The 19912-nt window shown below is 53.2% G+C and overlaps 5 protein-coding genes and 1 non-coding gene across 6 annotated transcripts; 1 reads left to right on the top strand and 5 right to left on the bottom strand.

Moving 5' to 3' along the window:
- Nucleotides 1-1921: 1921 nt before the first annotated feature.
- J4E79_007976 (uncharacterized protein) lies at nucleotides 1922-3175 on the bottom strand (the record flags this gene model as incomplete). Its single annotated transcript, XM_049356837.1, has 2 exons — nucleotides 1922-2517; nucleotides 2581-3175. The coding sequence occupies 2 exons, from the start codon at nucleotides 3173-3175 to the stop codon at nucleotides 1922-1924; spliced, it is 1191 nt and encodes a 396-aa protein (XP_049208684.1).
- Nucleotides 3176-3749: 574 nt separating this feature from the next.
- Nucleotides 3750-3835, bottom strand: J4E79_007975. The gene has a single exon. It is a non-coding gene; the product is annotated as a tRNA-Tyr (tRNA).
- A 313-nt stretch (nucleotides 3836-4148) lies between these two features.
- Nucleotides 4149-5541, bottom strand: J4E79_007974 (uncharacterized protein; the record flags this gene model as incomplete). Its single annotated transcript, XM_049356836.1, has 2 exons — nucleotides 4149-4667; nucleotides 4717-5541. 2 exons carry the CDS (start codon nucleotides 5539-5541, stop codon nucleotides 4149-4151), a joined length of 1344 nt encoding a protein of 447 aa, XP_049208683.1.
- Nucleotides 5542-6444: 903 nt separating this feature from the next.
- Nucleotides 6445-9651, bottom strand: J4E79_007973 (uncharacterized protein; the record flags this gene model as incomplete). Its single annotated transcript, XM_049356835.1, has 1 exon — nucleotides 6445-9651. One exon carries the CDS (start codon nucleotides 9649-9651, stop codon nucleotides 6445-6447), a length of 3207 nt encoding a protein of 1068 aa, XP_049208682.1.
- A 3067-nt stretch (nucleotides 9652-12718) lies between these two features.
- Nucleotides 12719-15203, bottom strand: J4E79_007972 (uncharacterized protein; the record flags this gene model as incomplete). Its single annotated transcript, XM_049356834.1, has 3 exons — nucleotides 12719-13345; nucleotides 13395-14407; nucleotides 14453-15203. 3 exons carry the CDS (start codon nucleotides 15201-15203, stop codon nucleotides 12719-12721), a joined length of 2391 nt encoding a protein of 796 aa, XP_049208681.1.
- Nucleotides 15204-16989: 1786 nt separating this feature from the next.
- Nucleotides 16990-19798, top strand: J4E79_007971 (uncharacterized protein; the record flags this gene model as incomplete). Its single annotated transcript, XM_049356833.1, has 5 exons — nucleotides 16990-17001; nucleotides 17166-17445; nucleotides 17492-17943; nucleotides 18217-18487; nucleotides 18666-19798. 5 exons carry the CDS (start codon nucleotides 16990-16992, stop codon nucleotides 19796-19798), a joined length of 2148 nt encoding a protein of 715 aa, XP_049208680.1.
- Between the last annotated feature and the right edge of the window lie 114 nt (nucleotides 19799-19912).

The raw sequence follows: 19912 nt of genomic DNA, 5'->3' as shown, positions 1-19912 counted from the left end.
TAGACGAGCCTCACGTTGTATCGCACATGGTGTTGACATTCTGATGAGATCTGACTGGAGGGTTGGGGTTGAAAGAGACCACGGGTGATTGATAATGAGAGATTGAAATCAGAGAAGAGGAGATCACACTTCACTTATACAAACAACCGCAGCTTAGAGTCATTGTGTTTTCAGGCTAGACTTTTCTTACTTCATAATCGCCTGTATCTTCGTCGAGATTTGCTGATTATACGGCTTGCACAGGCCACAACGGCCGGTTCCTCGGCGACGGTCCGAACTTCGTTACGTCAAACTCGACTACTCACACCATCGCGATAGCGTTAGGAATAAGTTCTGTCCATCCACGAATGTTGTGCTAACGATTGTTTGATTGCCATAACTGCGTGATGAAGGGTTTACAGACTGAAGCCGGGAGTCCTTGAGCAATCTGGAAGGGATGATTGATGCTAGCTAAACTAGGTCTAGAGCAAATTTCGGCTTCCGGACTGCCCATGTGCGGAGGTGCGGGCAGACAAGAGCACTTCACGGGCCTACTCGTGGTCTTCGCACTCCAGCCCTGATGAACTCCATCGCTGCAACGTGGTGTCCTGCTCCGCACCGCGGTAGTCGCACCTGCGGGTGGACAAGCAACTCTCGCTGTCAATGCACACGCGTTTACCTAGGGAGTTACATCGCGAAACAACACCTGCTTCGGCATAGTATATCGGTATTGCTGACGTTACTTCCACGGGCCTACCTCCTCACCTGCAACGTCGCGTTCGTTGCTTCACTGCCAGCCAATAGGGGCGTCATCTCTCCTTCTTCCGTCGTAGCACTTTCGCAGCCTATACCATGTACATGCTCACGGGTTTCGTCAGGTATGAGAGATTCCAACCCTATATCAAAATATACCACATCGCGAGCTAACAAGTTGTGTCAAGCCTACGGGTCGAATGTCCCCAATGCGGCTCTGTATTCCTTTCATCGGAAGAGTTAAAACTACATGAATCGATTACACACAACTTCTGTCAAGAATGTTGCCACGAGTTTTCCAACTGGACAGAGCTGAAGTATCATTTCCGTAAACGCGGTTGTGCTTACGTTTGTGACGGGTGCGATGGAATTTGGAGGACTGCTTGGACTTTTCAACAGCATGTTGCAGCATTCAACGTTTGCAATGCATGCGAGCGGCACTTCGACACACCCTCGAACCTAATACATGTAAGTCAAGACCAGCTATCGGGATGCAACCAAGGCTAATTGCGAATTACAGCACGAACTGACACACCGCAAACCTGGCTATGAGTGTCTCGGCTGTACACGCAATTTCACAACCTACGGAGGAATGATCATCCACCTTGAATCTGGTGCCTGCTCTTCCGGTATAGACGCATACGACTTGGCGCTCACCACCGCGAGATGCTTCCAAGGAGGCAAATTCTTCATGCACAAGGAAGATCGAGAGGCCATCAAGCAGGGCATCGACTTGCTGCGAATATTCCGTGAGCAAGGTGGTAGCACTCTTGTCTTCTGTTGTCCTACCTGCGGCACCAATTTCCCAAAATTATCGAGTATGTTCATGCACGTGGAATCGCCTGCTTGCTCTCAGCAGCTGGGCGAAGGGGCAGTTGGCAAGCTCCAAACGTGGCTTTCAAACTGTCACGGATGAAGAACAGCTTCACGACAAGGTTATTACTCATCTCGACGTTTCCAGGTACCAGCAACTTCTATGATGTACATTAACAACGTCCGCGGGTATCCGCATTTGACCTTCACAAATGCTGGTCAGAATTCGTGTCGCATCTTGCTGCATACACATCAGAGAATCCTAAAAAAACGAATGCTTGACAGAGTCATGTATACTTCTTTGCACGAAAAACGCGACACGAGCTGTTGCAGAAACAATGCATTTGTTCGGTATTCCTTTTCACACAAGCTACCTCTATACGTCTAAAGTCTGTAGATTCGAGCCAGTGGCATTCATCCTCGCCTCTGCCATAAGCATCCTCTTCTGGTCCAGGTCGAAGACGATATACGCCCCTTGCATGAATGGGGCACCCAGGCTCGCGAAATCGTCTCCATCCGAAGGAAATATCGGTAGATAGCACCGGGTGCCGCTTGAGGACGAGTCGCGTACCAGCATGGCAGCCAAAGGGGTGCTGACTTTCGCTCGGTTATTGTTGAAACCGAATGAAAGGCTCTCCTCTCGAGAGCCTAGGTCGCACGACACACTACCCAGCCGGCCGGCCTGCTCATCGAACGTCGTACCTACAGCCATAGCTATGGCGCGGAGTGAGGCAGAGGGGACGTTCAGTGCCGGGTTTCCGGTATCGATCAGTACCGGGGGTAGACCGCCTCGTGGTGCTAGATCAACATTGGAGCCAGAAGCAGATGAGTCGCCGCCCACTAACTGCATGGAGCTCCAGTTGATAACAAATTTCGATGCGACTCCATTATTGTTCAGCAAGAACGAACCAGCATCTTGGAGCTGACCTTGGAACTTTGCCGTGTCAACGCCGCCAAACACAATGGAGCCTTCTGGGTTACCTTTCGAAACCATTTGTCAGTATGATACATGGTAAAGTAGATGCCACGACTTACGGAAGTCATTCATGTAAACACCATACACATTGGCGTCGGTCATACCAGCATCTTTGAGTTTGGCGGGCGCGTTCTGGTAAGTCGGCCGGACGACTTCATTCTCAACAGGTCCGATACCTAAGATGGGAAACAGTGGAGTGTCGGCTGGTAGGGAACCTTGTTCGATGACTCCCAGCTGCGCATTAGATATGGTCTGCTTCCCAAGTGTCAATGCGGTAGAAACGAATCGCCCTCGGAACGCAGCACCATTAGCGAAATCGGTGTTTACTTCTACACCGACATCTCTAAGGCTACTATCTTCGTCCGTGTTGAATGAGCCAGTGACGAAAAGAGTGCCGGAGCATTGTTGCTGTTGGTCCTGACATATACGACTGCCAGTCCTTGGGATGATGAGATCGCTGCTTCCCGTATCCAAAACTGCTGTTATCGACTGCGGCGGCGTACCGACTCCTATCGAGATGAGAGGAACGAATGAACCGGCATTGTCGATATGCTTGATAGGTATTGACAAGAGTTTCGGAGTTTGCGCCCGTGCAATTTGCACACCAATGAGGAAAGATATGCAGAAGGCGACGGTAGAGAGCGGAGATGCCATAGCAAGCAAGTAGGACGAATGCACCGACAGAGATGAATAGAACTGATGATGTAGTAGAGTTGCTGGAGGACTAGTCGGACCGGAATGACCTCGCCGTACTTACTTTTGGCGAGCATATCTATACCCAACACACTGGAATCCTACCGAGTATCCCGTAGACAATTAGTCGAGTCATACCGTCTTTGGTAGAATCGGAAGGAGTCCTTTCGCAATGTCGATGCTAATCGTTCAAACTCGAAGGCCAGCAAAAGCACCACCCATTGGCCAGCCTCGAGCCCGTCAATTAGGAATCCCCACAATCGCTGGAAATATCTCTATCGCAATAATCTACCTGACGGCTGCTAGAGAGGTCAAAAACACAGGTGTGGCAAAGTTGCCCGCAAAGGGTCAAGTCTGCCGACAAATGTGAAGGCATCTTGCAGTAATAGTACAGGATACCTTGTCCGCAACCGTCGCTACAATGGAGCTACAGACACCGCGGGCTTCCCACATATATTACTTGTTTCGGAGGATGTTTCACCTCGAATCAGTGGGAGCAAAATGAAAGAGCGAAAATGTAGCAAAAAGAGAGTTGTCTCCCCACCATGAGTCGAACAAGGGACCTTCTGATAACAGCAGATATTACAGTCAGACGCTCTAAACCAACTGAGCTACGGGGAGAATACTTCAAAGCGAAGTCGTGCTTGCTGGATGGAAATTTCGACAAACTTGTCATATATTATGGCGTGTTTGCGGCGAAATTCACGGACTTCGGGTTGTGGCGCGGTGATATGCAAGAGTGGGGTCGAAGCGGTTCGTGTTCCCAACTCGCCGATTGCTGACCTCGGAACTCAAAGCGAAGAACACGACACGAACCGATTCGGAGACACCTAACATCTATACCTGAGTCGAGTTCGATATCATTATCTACAAACCATGCCTTCCCTTATAACCGCCAAACAATCGCTAGAATACACGACTTGAACTATCACTCCTAGCCCCGCCACACCGCTTCAAGCACGCACATGAAGCTCAGCGGGTCTGCTTCCACTCTAACGACATCAAACCTCTCATCAGCCTGCCTGAACACATCCTTCCACGCCTCCACAGGCCTCTCCTTTGCATTGAACAACGCCATCATCCTCAGATCAGTAGCCGTACCAAAGCCCTGTATACTCCTCGGCAATTCCTCCTCGCTCGGTCCCTGCTTACCCACGTAGTCAATGAAGATGACGCGCGCACCAGGTTTAAGTGCAGGCCGAAGCGCTTGCAGTATTTTTACTGACTCGACGTCTGGCCAGTCGTGCAGGATCCATTTGAGGATGTAGATGTCTGCTTCTACGGGCTGCGGATCGAACATGTTGTGTGTGCGGAAGGCAACGCGGGATTTGAGCTCGGATGGGAATTCTTTTTCGAATACTGGAGCGACTTCTGGAAGGTCTTCGACGACGATTGTGAGTTTGGGGAATTTGGCTGCGAGAACGGCGTCGTCGTGGCCTGCGGAACCGCCGATCTAATCGTTGTTAGTAACGGGAATGATGCTGAGATCAGCAGATACTCACATCAACAACTGTGACTTCACCGACAGCCTCCCAATCAACAGCATTGAGCATGATGTTCTCGGTGTGAAAGAGGTCCTTAATGTACGCCATGAACTTGACAAAGTTCCTCTGCCGCCATCCCTTCTTTTCACCTTCGCCATCGTTCTCAATGAAGTCCCAGCTGTTATCATAGTCACCCCACGCACCGCCAGAGTGACAGAGCCTGAAAGCGGTCTCCTTCATGTCTTTACTGGGTTCTGCCTTTCCTTGCGAAAAGCGACGCAGAGCTTCAGGGAGCAAGAGCATGGGCGGACCCGTTTCGTCCAACACCGTCTGCACCAGCGCTGACAAGCCAGGGTCCTTAGCCAGTGCGGCAGACCGTGAAGTGTGTTTGACTGAGGTTGCTGCAGGCGAAGCTTTGGCGAAGAAACGCATCGTAACCGCATGATCGATGACACGGCTCACAACCTCCAAAGGCAGCTTGGTGTGTCTCGCTATCTCTTCAAACGTCGCCTCGCCATCCACCGGCACTGCGCCCCAGAAGTCGAACTGATTCAGGATGTTCAAGCACGCCGTGTCTGGGACGGCCATATGTACGTAGTTGAACACACTCTCGCTCGGTCCTTGGCTCAGAATCCACATGTCCTTCAACGCATCCTCGAGAAGTTGTCGAGTCATGAAGACATCCCCAGGAAGCTTCTCGTACTTGATCGGACTGTCGGCCTCGAGGGTGATGGGTGTTACGTTCTCCGCCTCCAGCTGCTTCGTCATCTTAGCAGCTAGCTCGCTGATTTGAACCGCGAGGCTGTTGAGTGTTGCGATCTCATGCTGTTGAATAGAACCCATGTCGACGCTGTCTGGATCAGACCTGGAGCACTTGAAGGATTGGAGTAGGGGAAGCTGTGCCCTTCGTTTGAGGCACAACTATGGCCGCTATATGTCAACTCTCGCCGGGACCCGAGTAGGAGCTGTCTCCGTCATCGGGACAGAGGCACCCCAGTACATTGACCTTACACTAGTATTTTCTCATCATGCTATACTCTGCATCTTTTGCTCATGGCAACTGGCTAGCCAAAACGATTGTAGACGACGGAGGATGCAGCTTTTGATTGGTACGAATCAAGTAGGCAGTCGCGCGAAGAGAGTATAGGGCTAGAGCGAGCTCGGAGTCTCGTCCGCAAACATGTACTATCAAGGCACGATGTTGTGGCCGCTGCATCGCGAGTGGTACGATGATGAAGCCCACGAGCGCTAATCAGATCATCTTATCAATCTGATAAGATTTCTTCCAGATCTAGGCCTGGGTCGCCGAGGCAAGCCACTTCAGCTGCTGCCGCTTACAGGCAGCGCCCCGCATCACGCGTGAGTCTGAACGAAAATGAATACGAGCATTGTGGGCCCTATTATGATGATTAGTGATAATTTACCCTGAATTGCGACTGTGATGAAGCGTGAGAACTCGACGAAGAAACATATCACAGATGCACGACGTTGGGTTGGTGACATGATATTCCAACACACGCGCCTGCGAAGGACTTCTGATCGTAGAATTACAAGGGTAAATGCGTTTTATTCCGAGACATACCACGTCCCTCAGACGGATGTGTTACGTCGACTCCATATCAACATCGCGGCTCATTTATGTCGTCTAGAACAGCTCATCTAAACCCCGCGGCGCTATGCAAGCACAAATCCATCAAACCCCCCAATTAAACATTCGATCCAAAGAAATATGATAATATCAACATCCTATTTTCGTCCAATGAGCTTGCTGAGCCCACTCTTCTTCTTCCCGTCCTTCTCCTTCTGGTCTTCCTCCTTTACGCGCGCATCCTCGGCGGCACGCTCGTCCTTTGTCGGTACTCTGGGCTGGTCCGCGAAGCGAATACCAGGTGTGCGTGGCGTAGGTGAGAGTGTCTTCTGGCTAGGCTCAGCGGCACGTGAGTGTGTACCACGGCCAGTTTCCATTGGGTCACCAGTCTCCTCATCTTCGGAGTCAGACTCGGGAGTATCGTCTTTGCCGACACCGAGAGCGCCCAGACGACGCCTTCGCTCCGCTGCTGTTTCGCCTTCAAACCCTTCTTCAGGCTCATGTGATGGTGGAATAGCGGAACCGCCTGAAGTTTCAGCCGGAATGTTCTCTGCAGCTAGGCGGCGTCGGCGTTGTGCCGCGGTCTCGCCACCCTGATCATTAGGTCGGTCCTCGAGATCCTGACGTACAGAGTGGAATGGTACATGCTCGTCGTTACTGTCCACCAGCGTCAACCCTTCGGGGCCACGTGCGTGACCCTCCTCCCTGGCTGCTGGCGACTCGATCTTGTGAAGTTCTGCCTCTCCCTCTTCACCGACAACCGGGGGAACGTTCGCTTGCACGGAAGCTGCCCGACGGCGCTGTTCTGCAGTGTGATCTTTGGCGTCCTGATGGGCGGCATCCTTGACTGCTTCAGGAACATCGCTAGCTTGCACAAACTTCGCCCTGTCTTTGGGGTTCATTTGCGACATTTGCTGAATAAACTCAAGCTTGCTCATGCGACGACCACCAGCTGTCACGGTGAAGCGAAGTAGGTCGTCATCTTCCTGCTCTTTCGCCGCCAATTCCGCTGCCTTCTGCTTCTTTTTGTTGTTTGCGGCTTGAGTGCCGGAAGCTCCAGCTTGTTGCCCCGCGGGCACGCCCATGTGAGTTCCCATCCGCTTCAGACTCTGTACAGCACGGCTTGATGTCTCCACCATGGACTGACCGCGAGGGTTTGCAGGACGACCATCCTTTCCTTTCTTCGGGGCAGCTGGAATGTCATACTTCTTCAAGACCTCACCATCCTCGTCTTCGACAATAATGGTATTACCATATTGGTAAGCAAGAGCGGGGCCATGCTTTCCGGACTTTTGTGCCGACTTCTCCGCCTTTGGAGGTTCCGCAGCCTTGTCCTTGTGACCATGGCCTGTGTAGCTTTGCATTCGATTGCGCCAGGTTTTGTGAGGGTGTTCAATGGCGTTCTCAATCCGGCTAGGTGCTTCTTCAAGGGCACCGCCGTGCTCGTCTTGTGACACGCCACCCTGAACATGCTTTTGACGCATGAGCTCTTGTGCCCTCTCACTATCGTGCCTTTGTCTCTCGATGCCGTGCTCGCCATGACTGTCTCTTACGCCGAGAACGTTCCCTTCTTTGTCTTCAAAGACGGTCTCATGGCTCTCCTGGTAGATCTCTTCCTCTGGTATCCGCCTCTTCATCTTTCCTTTCTCGCTTGACGAACTGTCGCTAGAGATGGCCATTGTGTCAGCAAATGTATCGGTGTCTTCCTCGGGAGGTATCGCTTCCGCCTTCTCTTCGTCGCGTTTACTGGGTGCGATAGCGGACTGCGAAATGGGTCCACCTGGACCTCGACCAGCATCCCAACGCCTTCCTCGGCTCGTAGGCTTGACAGAATTGCTGTCCTCTTCCTTCTGACGGCGCAGGAAGCTATTACCGAAACCCACCGCTGCGAGTTCCGACTTTTCATCCAATGATGATTCAGAGGGGCGGCGAGCCATGGAGGATCTGGAGCGTGACTGAATACGGGGAAGGCGATCCATCCAGCCGGGTCCATTCTCGTTGGCCTGAGTATAGGACATGGAAATTGTCAAAGTGTTGATGCGCTTTCCAAGGGTGAAGACGGCGATGGAACTTCCATGAACAATGATACTGACAATGACCAAGAAACATGTGATTGGCCATATCATCTCAATGATGTTCAAGTGGTCGGATCCTTCCTCTCCTGGCTTTGGCAATTCGGCCAGCGGGCTCGTGCTATCGGTCTCGAGTTCGGCCCTTGCAAGGATTGCGACAAACAGACCGCCGACACCAATGGGTCCGAAATGACCAGCGAAAGAAGCTTCGCGCCAGGTCTTGATGTCGGGAATGACTGGTTTGAGTGCCAACATAATTGGTATACGGCGGAAGAAAAGTACCAGTAAACCAAGCACCACCAAACGCCATGGCGAAAGCCCGATGCTTGGCTCGTTAAACAGTTGCCAGGGAATGATGGATCCGAAGTAGACGAAGAAGGCCAAGTTGATCAGCAGATCAATAACGTTGGAGACGTGAGATTCTTCTGTCTTCTCAAGGAACCATCCGTCGTTGGAGAAACCCACGCCGCAGGCGAAGCCCACAAGCAGATCGTCCATACCAAGCAGGGCACCGGAACCAGCGCAAAACAAGGCCAGGACGAAGTAGAAGACGAGGAAACTCTCTCGATCGATAAGGTCCTTCTCGTGGGCCCATCGAATCGCGCGACGCGCAATGTATCCGACCATGACTCCGTAGAAGGCACCGAAGACACACTCGTAGAGGATAGTGTAGCAGAACCAGTGGAAGGCTACCTGGTTAGCGTCTGGCCGGTAGTGGAGCAAGTAAATGGCCAAGTAGACGAAGGGAAAAGCCATGCCATCGTTGCAGCCAGATTCACAGGACAGCAAGTCTCGAAGATGCTTGGGTACTCGCTTGGCGAACTTGCCTTTACCAACAACGGACGATGCCAAGACAGGGTCGGTGGCGGTAACGCAAGCTGCAATGCACAGACTGTCAAGCCAGTTCAGGTGGGAGTGGAACAAGCCCCAGATGAACAGGCTAGTCACTAGCCAGCCAAAGGTCATGACGGGAAGCAGTAGTGCTACGATAGACTTCCAATGTTTCTCCATGTACGCGCGAGGCAACTCGACACCGACGGCGAAACATTGCACGACAAGGACGATGCGCGAGAACTCCAGAGTGATCAAGTCGACATTGCCCCAAGTCGACGGGTCTATCAGGTTGGCGGCGTGTGGGCCGAATATGATACCACAGATGGTCGCGACCGTGGCTTCACCAATGTACAGACGCTCTTTGATCACGGAAGAACACAGCATGAACAGACTGGTGAAGCCTCCAAGGATCAAGTAGACCAGATGCGGCTTGGTGATGGAGAGATGGTCCCACGCCATTGCGACGGTTTGTTCCTCTCACTGGCCCTCAGGCTTATACGAAGTGTGTATGTGTATGCGCGAAGACGGTTCGACGCGCTCGATGGGTTGGAGGGTAGGCGAGCGAGGGTCTCGCGGGCGAGAGAGGGTTATGTAGGGAGGAAGTTGGCACTGGGGCCGCGCTGTCGTGGGAGTCGGCCAAAGGAAGAGAAAGATGGTAGCGAGACCGAATGCATGTATATGGGGATCCGCCCAGACGCCGGTCCTTCACAGCCGTGTTTGGCGAACGAGGGTCTATGGTTAGAGGTCTGTCGCCGACGAGTTAGTCATGTTATGGGATGAACAAGAAAACCCAAGCCGAATGCTTACGAGTTCAAGTGCTGCTCGGCAACTGCATCCGAAAGCTTGGATGGTGCGCGTGGTAGTCGGGTAGCAACCAAAGTTGAGCACTCACTCAATGCTCGTGCGCAGATTGCAAAAACAAAGGCGCGTTTTCAATTAAGCCACTCCAGTCGCGTCTCGCAGTGCGTCGTCGTTGTCGCACTCTTCAGCTCTACAGAGAATGAGCGGCAGAGGGAGAGATTAGAATACGATTATCTCTCTTCTTCTATGCTAAAGCGCTTGGTACTTGGCAATGACGTTGGTTGGCTCCAGGACGGAATAGCCATCGCCTAATCGGACGCCACCGAGATTCAACAGCCACACCGTTGCTCCATCCTGCATGCCGAAGGTTCGCCGAACATGCGAGAAGACTGACGTTCTTTCAAGAACTATTCTACATTGCGATTCCAGCGCGAAAAGCGTTGGGAGGCAGTCAACATCGCAGCTTCTTCTTTCCCCAAAGCTGGGGGCGGAGAGCACTTCGCTCCGATAGGCCGTGCTCCGAGCCGCCCCAACTGCTGTGCCCAGCCTTGGACACACTCGCTCTGCGGTTCCGTGGAGGGTCTCTTCACTTCCGTCTGTCGTGGTGCTGTGCGCGAGGCCACCTGACAAAGACTCCTGCACGATGCTTATCACATGATGCTCTTGCATGCAGGGTGCTGCACCCTTTCTGCACCTAGGCCGACCAACGGAACTTCAGTCAGCAAACATGATGAACGATGGTTGGCTCGATGATACGATTCATGGGGCATGGCCGGTAGAAGTCGACTGACTATCGCTAAGTAGTCCGGTGAGAACACATGGGCCCCCACGAACAGCCGCTATGCAGAGATTTCCGCTCTGGAGTTCGCGGTGAAGGTAGGTTGTGTGATGAGGGGTGGAGAGTGGGCTTTTGTATACTGCCTCGCATGCTCGCGGAAACAACGTCATCGGACATCCGCAAAGATGTAGATACTCTACCCCATGGTTTCAGGGTAGATGTCCTTCAAGGCTCGAACGCGAACAAGGACTGAAGGGTAGATCGAGTAGTGACAAGGAAGTCGCGATCTCAACACCACGCACCCCGGGAATAAGCCTTCAACACGCAATGCAACCCCAGCGCAGCGCAAAACATTAATCTTCTCAGCAATGTCCCGTTCACGCGAATTTGGCACGTTCAACTCCCCAGCGTTAATCGATCGATCACGCAAGGATGCAGGTGAAACCGTAGTTCTCAACACCATCTCGTTCCCTTAGATTTCCCCATGCAAATGTCCGATCTACCACCTACTCACCAAAGCCAGCATGACCACGACCATCGACGTCATAACCTCCTTCCACGCAACCTACTTTACTCCGCAACAATCCTTGCCCATCAAAACCTGTCAAGATCTCGCCAAACGGTCCGATAGCCGCGTTTCACCATGGCAAGTCTGCCGTCTACACAATGGTCGGCAGGAACACCAAACGCTGGTCACCCTATCCAGGAGCCTAAACTACGGGAGAAAATCGCGCTTCCGCGCACAGAACTCGCGATATCGCGAATCTATACTGGGGCAGATTAATGAGGCTGCAGGTTGGGTAGTCGTGCAGAATTCCCCGTTGATAGCAACCCAAATACGAGAAGCCAAGAACTCACAGACTGCAAAAACCACAACAACAAACACAACAACAACAGCAACACGCGCATCGCATCTAGATGCACCGAAAAGGAATTCCCCTTTCCTTGTTCCCACTATCTACTCCACAATCTCCACATACGTCACTTCAGCAACGGGCAACTAAATGCAACTTCCCAGGACTGTGCCTGAAATGTCAAAGAATTGGTTGATGGTACAACCTAGTTATTATAGTTGCGGATGTAGAGATGGTGAGCCTGGTACAAAGTAGGCGGGCTGACCTTGCAACATGGAACCCAAGGCAAGGCCCGTGTTTGATGGATGTGTCCATGCTTGACTTGATGGGCGTTGCGCGGGCGCTTAGCACGGGGAACACGGTTGGATGACGGGTGAAAGATGGATGGTCGTGACGTGTGAGTTGGTTGTTGTGTATCAATGAAAGGCCGTGATGGAAGCTGAATCAAGGTATGCGAGATAAGTTTTGAAGAGGACGAAAATAGATTTTGTATGTTGACATAAATTCATGTTTCGGACATGCGACCTGGCTCTGCCTTTTGCGCTGTACATCACTCTAATAGACGCATGTAACAATCCATATGTTGAGACAGCGCTTCGAGATAGTTGTTAGGGTTGATTTCCTTCAACACCCCTTGCACGCGACAACCAAGCTCAGAGGAACAAACATCGTAAATGGTCATGGATATGAATAATATGTACGTCGTGATATTTACAACCTATATGGTCGACTAGATATGATGATTACGGGAAATGTGGAAGCGCGAAGTTGGGGACCTAAGGGCCACCCATCTAACATGAAGCTTGTGCCCATGAAACAACAAAGCGCCTGGTCCAGCGAAGGAACATCCCAGCGAACCCTTGACCCAAACACGCGAAACAGCCCGAGAGCGAGCAATGCGACAGTAACGAAAATGCGCTGCAGAATTTTCCGAATGCACCGTGGTACCGGGGGAATTCCCTATATCTCCCAGACAATGAATGCACAGACCGCCTAAAAGCGAAAAGAGAAACGTCGTAAATGTAAGTAAAAATGTATATGCATGAACTTGAAAGAGAACGTAACACATGACGTCATGGGAGTATGGTGATGCTCAGTGGCCGACGGGCAACCAAGTTCGGCGCTCGTCCATACTCCTGGCGGTGCGACCTCCTGGCGTCAGGGGGATCTCGACGCGCGCTCGGTCGTTGCGCTCAGGGTCGCTGTCAGAATCGTATGCATCAGACAACCGAGAGAAGTAATCGGCCAGACCACTCGTCGGCGATGCGATGCTTTCGTATAGAGGAGGTGGGGTTTCCAGAGGAGGCGGTGGTTCTATTTCCGAAAATGCGGGTGGGTTGAAAGAGGGTACGCGCATGAGGTGAATGGGTCTTTGCACCGTGGAGTCATTCGGCCCGCCGATGTGTGCTGCTTGTGGGCGGGTGAGATTTGGTGATGGTGTTGGTAGTACGGCGTCCGAGTTCCCTCTCGAGCGACCCAAAGAGCTCAATGTAGGTACAAAGCTGGTTGGTGAGTTGCGCCGGGATGGTGCATTGGGGCATCCGCACTCGGGTACCCGTGTGCCGCTCAGGGCAGGTTCGGGCGACGAGTACGCTGGGAGTGCTGTGTTGGCTTGCGTAGCTTGACACGAAAGGATATGGAAGGGCGAATCGATCGAGATCTCGAAATGCCTTCTCTTAGTCGGGTCGGTGGCGTCCGGTTTCGAAAGGCGCATGACAAGCTAGTCGATTGTTAGTGTGTACGACAATGAAACCCAAGATTAGACGTACCTTGATCCAATGGTGCACCTGTATGTTCTGGTACGTGGTGTCGAAGTGCAACTTGGATGACTTGTCCTTCTCTTTGAGGTTGTGACAGCTTGGCAGTTGCACATTGAACTCCATCTCTGTAGGCCCGATGTTGGCATCTCCTCCAAGATCACCCAGTAGGTTGGTGGGATCTTGCACCTGCACATCCTCGCCTCGAGAAGCGGCTGCCCGCTGGTCATAGGGGACACCCCCTCCAGACACTATCCGCATCGTACTGCCGGGGAATGTACTTGTTGGTGGGCCATCCGCCCGTTTCTCGAACAGCTGAACCTTACGGACAGGCTCCATTCGATGCACTCGCTTGTTGTTACAGAAGTACTCCACATTCTCCGTGACAAACACTTTGATACGATGACATTGCACTTTCGCCAGTGGGGTCAGCTTGAAAGCGATAGGAACCTGAGCGCCGAGTGGGAAGGATTTGCCGGAGATGACGATGTCGTAGTGTAATTGGTCCTCCCAGCTGCGGCTGATCGCGATAGGCTCGACCTGCTCTAGTGAACCCTCTGATGGCGCGCGGATCAGGGTAACTTCCTTTGTTCCCATGAGGTTTGTGCGGAAGGCGCCAGCACGTTCTACAGTCGCTTCTAGCTCGTACTTGACGGAACCAAGGTCGACATCGATAGTTTCGGGAAGGTGGCTATCCAAAGGCAGCTCGAAGTTGTACATGTACTCTCCGGGGTTAAAGGTCCTGTAACCCTTCTGTGCTACCGAGGGGCCGCCTCCAGGGGTGTCGCCCTTACCGAAGCTTCGCGATTGGTTGACTTGTAGCGATAGTCTTTTGGCCTCTTTTGTCGTTAAATTCAGCGAAGAGTTGTTTGGCGATCCAGTCAATCCGTTAGAGCCCTTGTAGAGTTCCACGTGATCTGCACCAGTGCCGTTCTCGGCAGTGGGGAATTGGGAGTTAAAGAATGGCCATGTGTGGCTCATCAGAGTATCAACCTCTTCGAATTCAACCTTCTTTGGAGGAATGCCTAATTACTGTTAGTTTGAACAAGGAAAACGATGAACGAACGTACCTTCTGGCCACTTGGTTGTCGCTTTACCCCTGAACTTGAGCGTCACAGCCTTCAGTTTCGCGGGTTTCGAAATCTTTAAGCATAGTGTTCCACGGAGCATAGCTGTACTTCGCTCCGCGTGCTCGGCTTGCTCGAAGCCCCGTAGGAACAGAACCGGCTCTGTGAGTTGCACGTTCACACTGACGCCGCCACCTGACGCCACCGGCTTCTCTTCTGGCAGGCTCTTGACATTGGAGATTATGCTCTTTGCAGATGCACGACCGGAAGACCAATGTGACTCGGCGACTGATGGTCTCGGCATGCCTGCTGCAGCCAATGTGCCTCCGATTGCGCCTACTGCGCCGCTGCCAGAATTCCTCGTGAGCGACCGCATGTCGGCGGTGCGTGGTTCAGGAACAGAGGCAACCGAGTTGCGGTTGCTGCTAGTAGGAGTCGTCGACGATTGAGGGGTAGGTATGTCTGTAGTTTCGGGCTTGGTGGAAAAGTGGGTGTCGATAAACGACCGTAGGAAACGTTTAGCGCCGTCGCGTGGGGCCGCCAGCTTTTCTGTGAAGTACGACTGACTAGTCGTCTGACGCCTCTGGCTGCGAAATAAAGTCGGATCAGGACCGACGTGTGCGATGTGAATGCGGTGCGGTCTGCGATTGCGGCCAGCAAAGATGCCGCGGTAGGTTTTCTTGGGAGTGTCTAAGTGGTCGGGTAGATATCGTAATCGGCCACGTTCAGAGTAGACGGTGTGGTACTCTGGCATAGCGACGATGCGTTAGTGACTTGAAGTGGAGGTGGAGGACAGGATCAAGGTGTGGTGACAAGGCATGCGGCGTGTTGTGTCTTATACGAGGTGTAATTCAGGAAGCAGAGAAGAATTTGGCTTGTGCAACACCTCAGAGTCATGAGAGGGGTACAAAGGCTTCTTGACCACGGTAACCCAAGCAGGTTCCATATGGATGCTTTGGGAAGGGACGTTGAGGTTGGGCGCTACTAGGACAAAGGGCCCGAACGCGGTGAAGGGGGAGATGAGACAAGGACTCACGAGCAGAGACAGGGTATCCAAAGGCGTGGGTGAGGCTACCTAGTTAATGATGTGTAAATGCGATCAGCACGACAGGCCACTGTAGGGTAGTGGAGCGGTGAAGTCGCCGGTGCGTCGGAAGCGTGCGGGAATACCCTGGAGCGAGGGTTTGCGCTGGCGACGGAGAGGAGTTTCTTGCCAGGACAACAACGGCGAATAACAGGAACTCGCGGGTGTTTTGAAGTGAGTTGCAGCTAGCCAGCGAGCAGGCATGTTACGAGGACGCGAGCATGTCAGACTAGGGCAGTGCAGGGACGGCGAAAGTGTACCGGCGTCGAGCGTCGAGCGTCGAGCGTCGAGTTTGCAGGGAACAGACGGATGACGCGGACGGTGGACGGTGTGCAGCGCTGCTGGTCGGCGGGGTCGCAGCAGCTAGGATGATGAATTTGAGATGGGCTGCTACTGCTCTAGCAGAGGTATATCAGTGGGTACCCGGATGGGGTAAAGAATGGTCGTGAGGGCGTGCAAGCAGCGCATCAGGGCAGGATATTCCCGCAGCGGGTATATGAGCGTGCTAGGCGTTACTAGGAGCGGCATGGCAGCGCAGCAGTAGCTTGCGCGGACGGAGGCTCGGATGCATTACATCATGCTGAGCACCAAGAGTCTGCAAGACTCGATGCAGGGGTCAGATCTCAATGGGCATCTGCTCAGGCTGCTTCTAGACCCGTTGGCGGCTAGCGACCGACTACGGCATACCCGGCACGTTGCCTTGATCGACGACGACAAGGCATGCTTCATCCTGCCACTACGCACGCACGGATGGCAAAGCCCCGACAGGCACTGATTACAGTATGTATGCGAGCACGCGCCCATGATAGCTGACAGGATATGGCATCGCTTAGACTCCAAGGTGGCAGAGCCACGCTGGGCATGGGCAACGCGCAATCTCGCGACAGACCAAGCGATGCTCCGCCAGCGCATGGGCGGAGAGTTCGTCTTCCTTGTTTTGGAACTATCGAACAGATGATAGATCATGCCCGGGTATCTTGTGCCATGGTGCATCAGAACAACCACATAAACAGGGCGTCACCTCCCACGATCGCCGAAAAGAAACCTGACGGCCCAATCGCGTAGTGATCAGCGCCTGGGGTTCTGAATCTGGAGTTACAGCAAACGTGAGTGGGCAGATCGGCGCAAAGAACAGGGCGGGCTGCCAACTCAGCCGCCCTCAAGTTCGAGGCCAGGAACGAAGCAGTCGTCATTCTGGCTGCGGTGGATCCTCGGCAGTGGGGTGGAAAGCTTTTTTTTTCGTGGCATGTGCGAGATTCGGCGGCATCTGGGGGAGGGTTGAGGAGCGGACACGGCAGGGCGGGCAGTGCGGAAGGAATGGCGAGCGTGAGGCGGCACCACGTGACCACGCTGGCTTCCCCGCAACGCGTCTGGCGAAGAGCAGGGCTTAGCTCAGACGCGCTTCGCTCGGCGTAAGCATACGACACCGCGACTTTGCAAGTAATGGATGCGCATGATGGAGGCTATGGTAGGACATAGGGTATCATTATCATCATACACATGCTCACATGATGCAGGAGCAGGCCAATTGCCCCTGGCTGGGGCCATCCTCTGTTGCACCTCTATTGCCCCCGAGCAGCGCGTACGTTTACTCTAGATGCTGATGTCTCGCTGCCTCTAATGACCATATAGGCCAAACTCGCAGCTATTGGCGCGCAGATGGGCGCGACCATCAAGCTTGACCTCACATCAGACGTAACCCACCTCATCGTCGGCAGCACCGACAGCGCCAAATACCGCTATGTCGCCAAGTCTCGCGAGGACGTCAAAGTCCTTTCCCCGGAATGGCTCGAAGCATTGAGGGAGGTGTGGATGACCGGCGATGACGACCTGGACATGGCCGCGCTGGAAAAGGAGTACCGCATGCCGACCCTCGCTGGGCTGAAGATATGCCTCACGGGCTTCGACAATCGTACGTCGCCACTCTTAAGTGCATACGACGATGCTGACTACTACAGCCGATCAACGAAAGACCATTCAGGAATCAGTGGACGCCAACGGAGCCGAGTACCACGGCGACCTCACCAAGTCAGTCACCCACCTCATCGCAGCCGCGCCATCGGGCAAGAAGTACGAACACGCCCTGAATTGGAGGATGAAGATTGTGTCGCTGGAATGGCTCGAACAAAGTCTGGAGAGGGGCATGGTGCTGGACGAAGCCCTCTACAACCCCACCATGCCTGTCGAAGAGCGCGGCCAAGGTGCTTGGGATCGCAAACTGCCCGCGTCGCCCGCCATAGGCAAACGCACGCGAGATGCAGAGCCGAGCCAGGCCCTGAATCCTTTTCGCAGGAAGCTACGTCGCTCAGCAAGCACCAAGGTTGGCAGCCAAAGTGATGCCTTTTGGGCGGGCATCACAGCGCCCAGTTTCGAACGACCGATTGATGAGGATGAATGGACAGAGGAAATCGTTACTAAGCCAGATAGTACGCGGACAAGCACTCGCACACATACCCCAGCGTCCCCTCACAGACATGCATCCGTCCATGAGAATGATTCGCTTATCGAGGCGCACCTTGATGACAATGCAGACAGTCATGAACCATCATTGCCACCACATACGAACGATGTGTCCCAACATGATGGCATCTTTCAAGGACGACTCGTATGCACGCATGGCTTTGATGCAGAGAAGGTTTGTCATACCATCTTACATTTCAGCCCTAGCTGACGTTCCCGCTAGACAAGCATTTTGCGCCAACACCTCGAGAGCAACGGCGCGCACGTAATCCATGCGACCGATCTCAACAATGCGCCATCCGACGATCTAAGACGAGGCTACTTCGTAATACCCCATGACGTCGAGGTCGATTCGGCGGCACTTCCGGGGCGTGCCGGAGAACACATGAACCTGGCCACTAACTGGTGGGTCGAGCGCTGCCTGTATGGCAAACGTCTAGTAGATCCATCGGACGATGTGTTAAGTCGACCATTCGAAAAGCTTAGTATCAGTGGTAAGCTCATGCTCCACGGTTGTTTTATTGGTCGCTGACGTAGCCAGGGTTTTCTGGACTCACCATCAACTCTACGGGCTTTTGCGGCATCGAGTTACTGCATGTGACCAAAGTTGTCACGCTTATGGGTACGGGATCAGCTCCGCCTCCATTGGAAATCGTCTGACAATTTTGACAGGTGCCTCGTACGATGAACAGCTATCGGCGAAGACCTCGGTTGTGATCTGCAACCCTCCTACCATAAACACACCGAAACTCAAATTCGCCACGGACAAACGGATACCCGCTGTTCATGCCACATGGCTTTGGGATTGTCTGCGTAGTGGTCGGCTACAGTCGTATGCCGAGTATCAATTGAACAAGCCAGCGCCGCCTCAGCCACAGAAGCCTAAACAGAGGCCTCAACCACAGGATGGTGTGCCCACTGCACTGTTGTCCACGGAAGAGAGCCTTGAGCTTCGTCAGAAAAAGCAACAGCCTACCAATGCCGTGAAAACGTCTCTGCACCCACAGCAGCGTGGTACTCTTGCTCTCACTGCACCAGCAGATGCAACGCCTGCATCAACTACAGATGAGGCGGATACTTCCAACAATGATACTAACGGCCTAAATTACGATGACGATGAGTCTGTCATACCTGGATTGGATGGCGCAGGTTCCCACCCCCTCCAAGAAACCAGCGCCAACTCCCCGCGCCGCCCATCAACGTCCCCGCATGCCTCAAAATCGTTCTCACGACCCAGGAGTTCATCGGCCGAGTCTCTCATAGCCCCGGCACCCCGCAAGTCCAAGGCTGGTCAGATCCAAGATCCGGTCGTTCCTGTTCCTGAACCCGACTCCGTGATCCCGGCGGATACCGAACCGGTACCACAGGAAGCACCAAAAGAAAAGGAAACAATAAAGGCAAAAGGACCGGAAGAAGAAAAAGATTACTCTTCAATCTTAGCTCAGATGCGCGCAAACCGCAAGACCGTGCCAACGTCCGTCGATCAGGCACCTGGCAAGACGCGGAAGAGGCGGCAGCTTGGTCGCGCAACGTCCACGCGGTCGAACGCGTCAGCGGGTGATAGCTCCGGGAACATTCTGGCTGGAGAAGAGGAAGAAGAGGAGAACACGGTTCTGGTGGAGGAATACCAGCCTAGCCAGGAGCTAGGTTGGGATTCTCCTGGTGCTGCGAAAGCGAGGGAGCAGATGATCAAGAAGTTGGGTGGGACTATGCAGGAGAAGAGCGTGGCAGTGGAAGGAATTGGCGTCGTAAAAGACGTTGGAGGGAATACTACGGGAAGGGCGGGTAGGAAGAGGCGAGGGTGAAGAAGACCCTCGTCTTGTACAGTCATGATGTAAGTGGTGTATGTGCGAGGAAGTTATCTTGGTTTGTCTGCATGGGATGGCGCAAAGCATAGCGAGGTGTTCTTTGAAGTAACA

This window comes from Alternaria viburni (assembly GCF_023758015.1).
Source record: "Alternaria viburni strain BMP 2772 chromosome Unknown scaffold_18, whole genome shotgun sequence".
Taxonomy (NCBI): domain Eukaryota; kingdom Fungi; phylum Ascomycota; class Dothideomycetes; order Pleosporales; family Pleosporaceae; genus Alternaria; species Alternaria viburni.
This window is presented reverse-complemented; position numbering and strand designations above follow the sequence as displayed.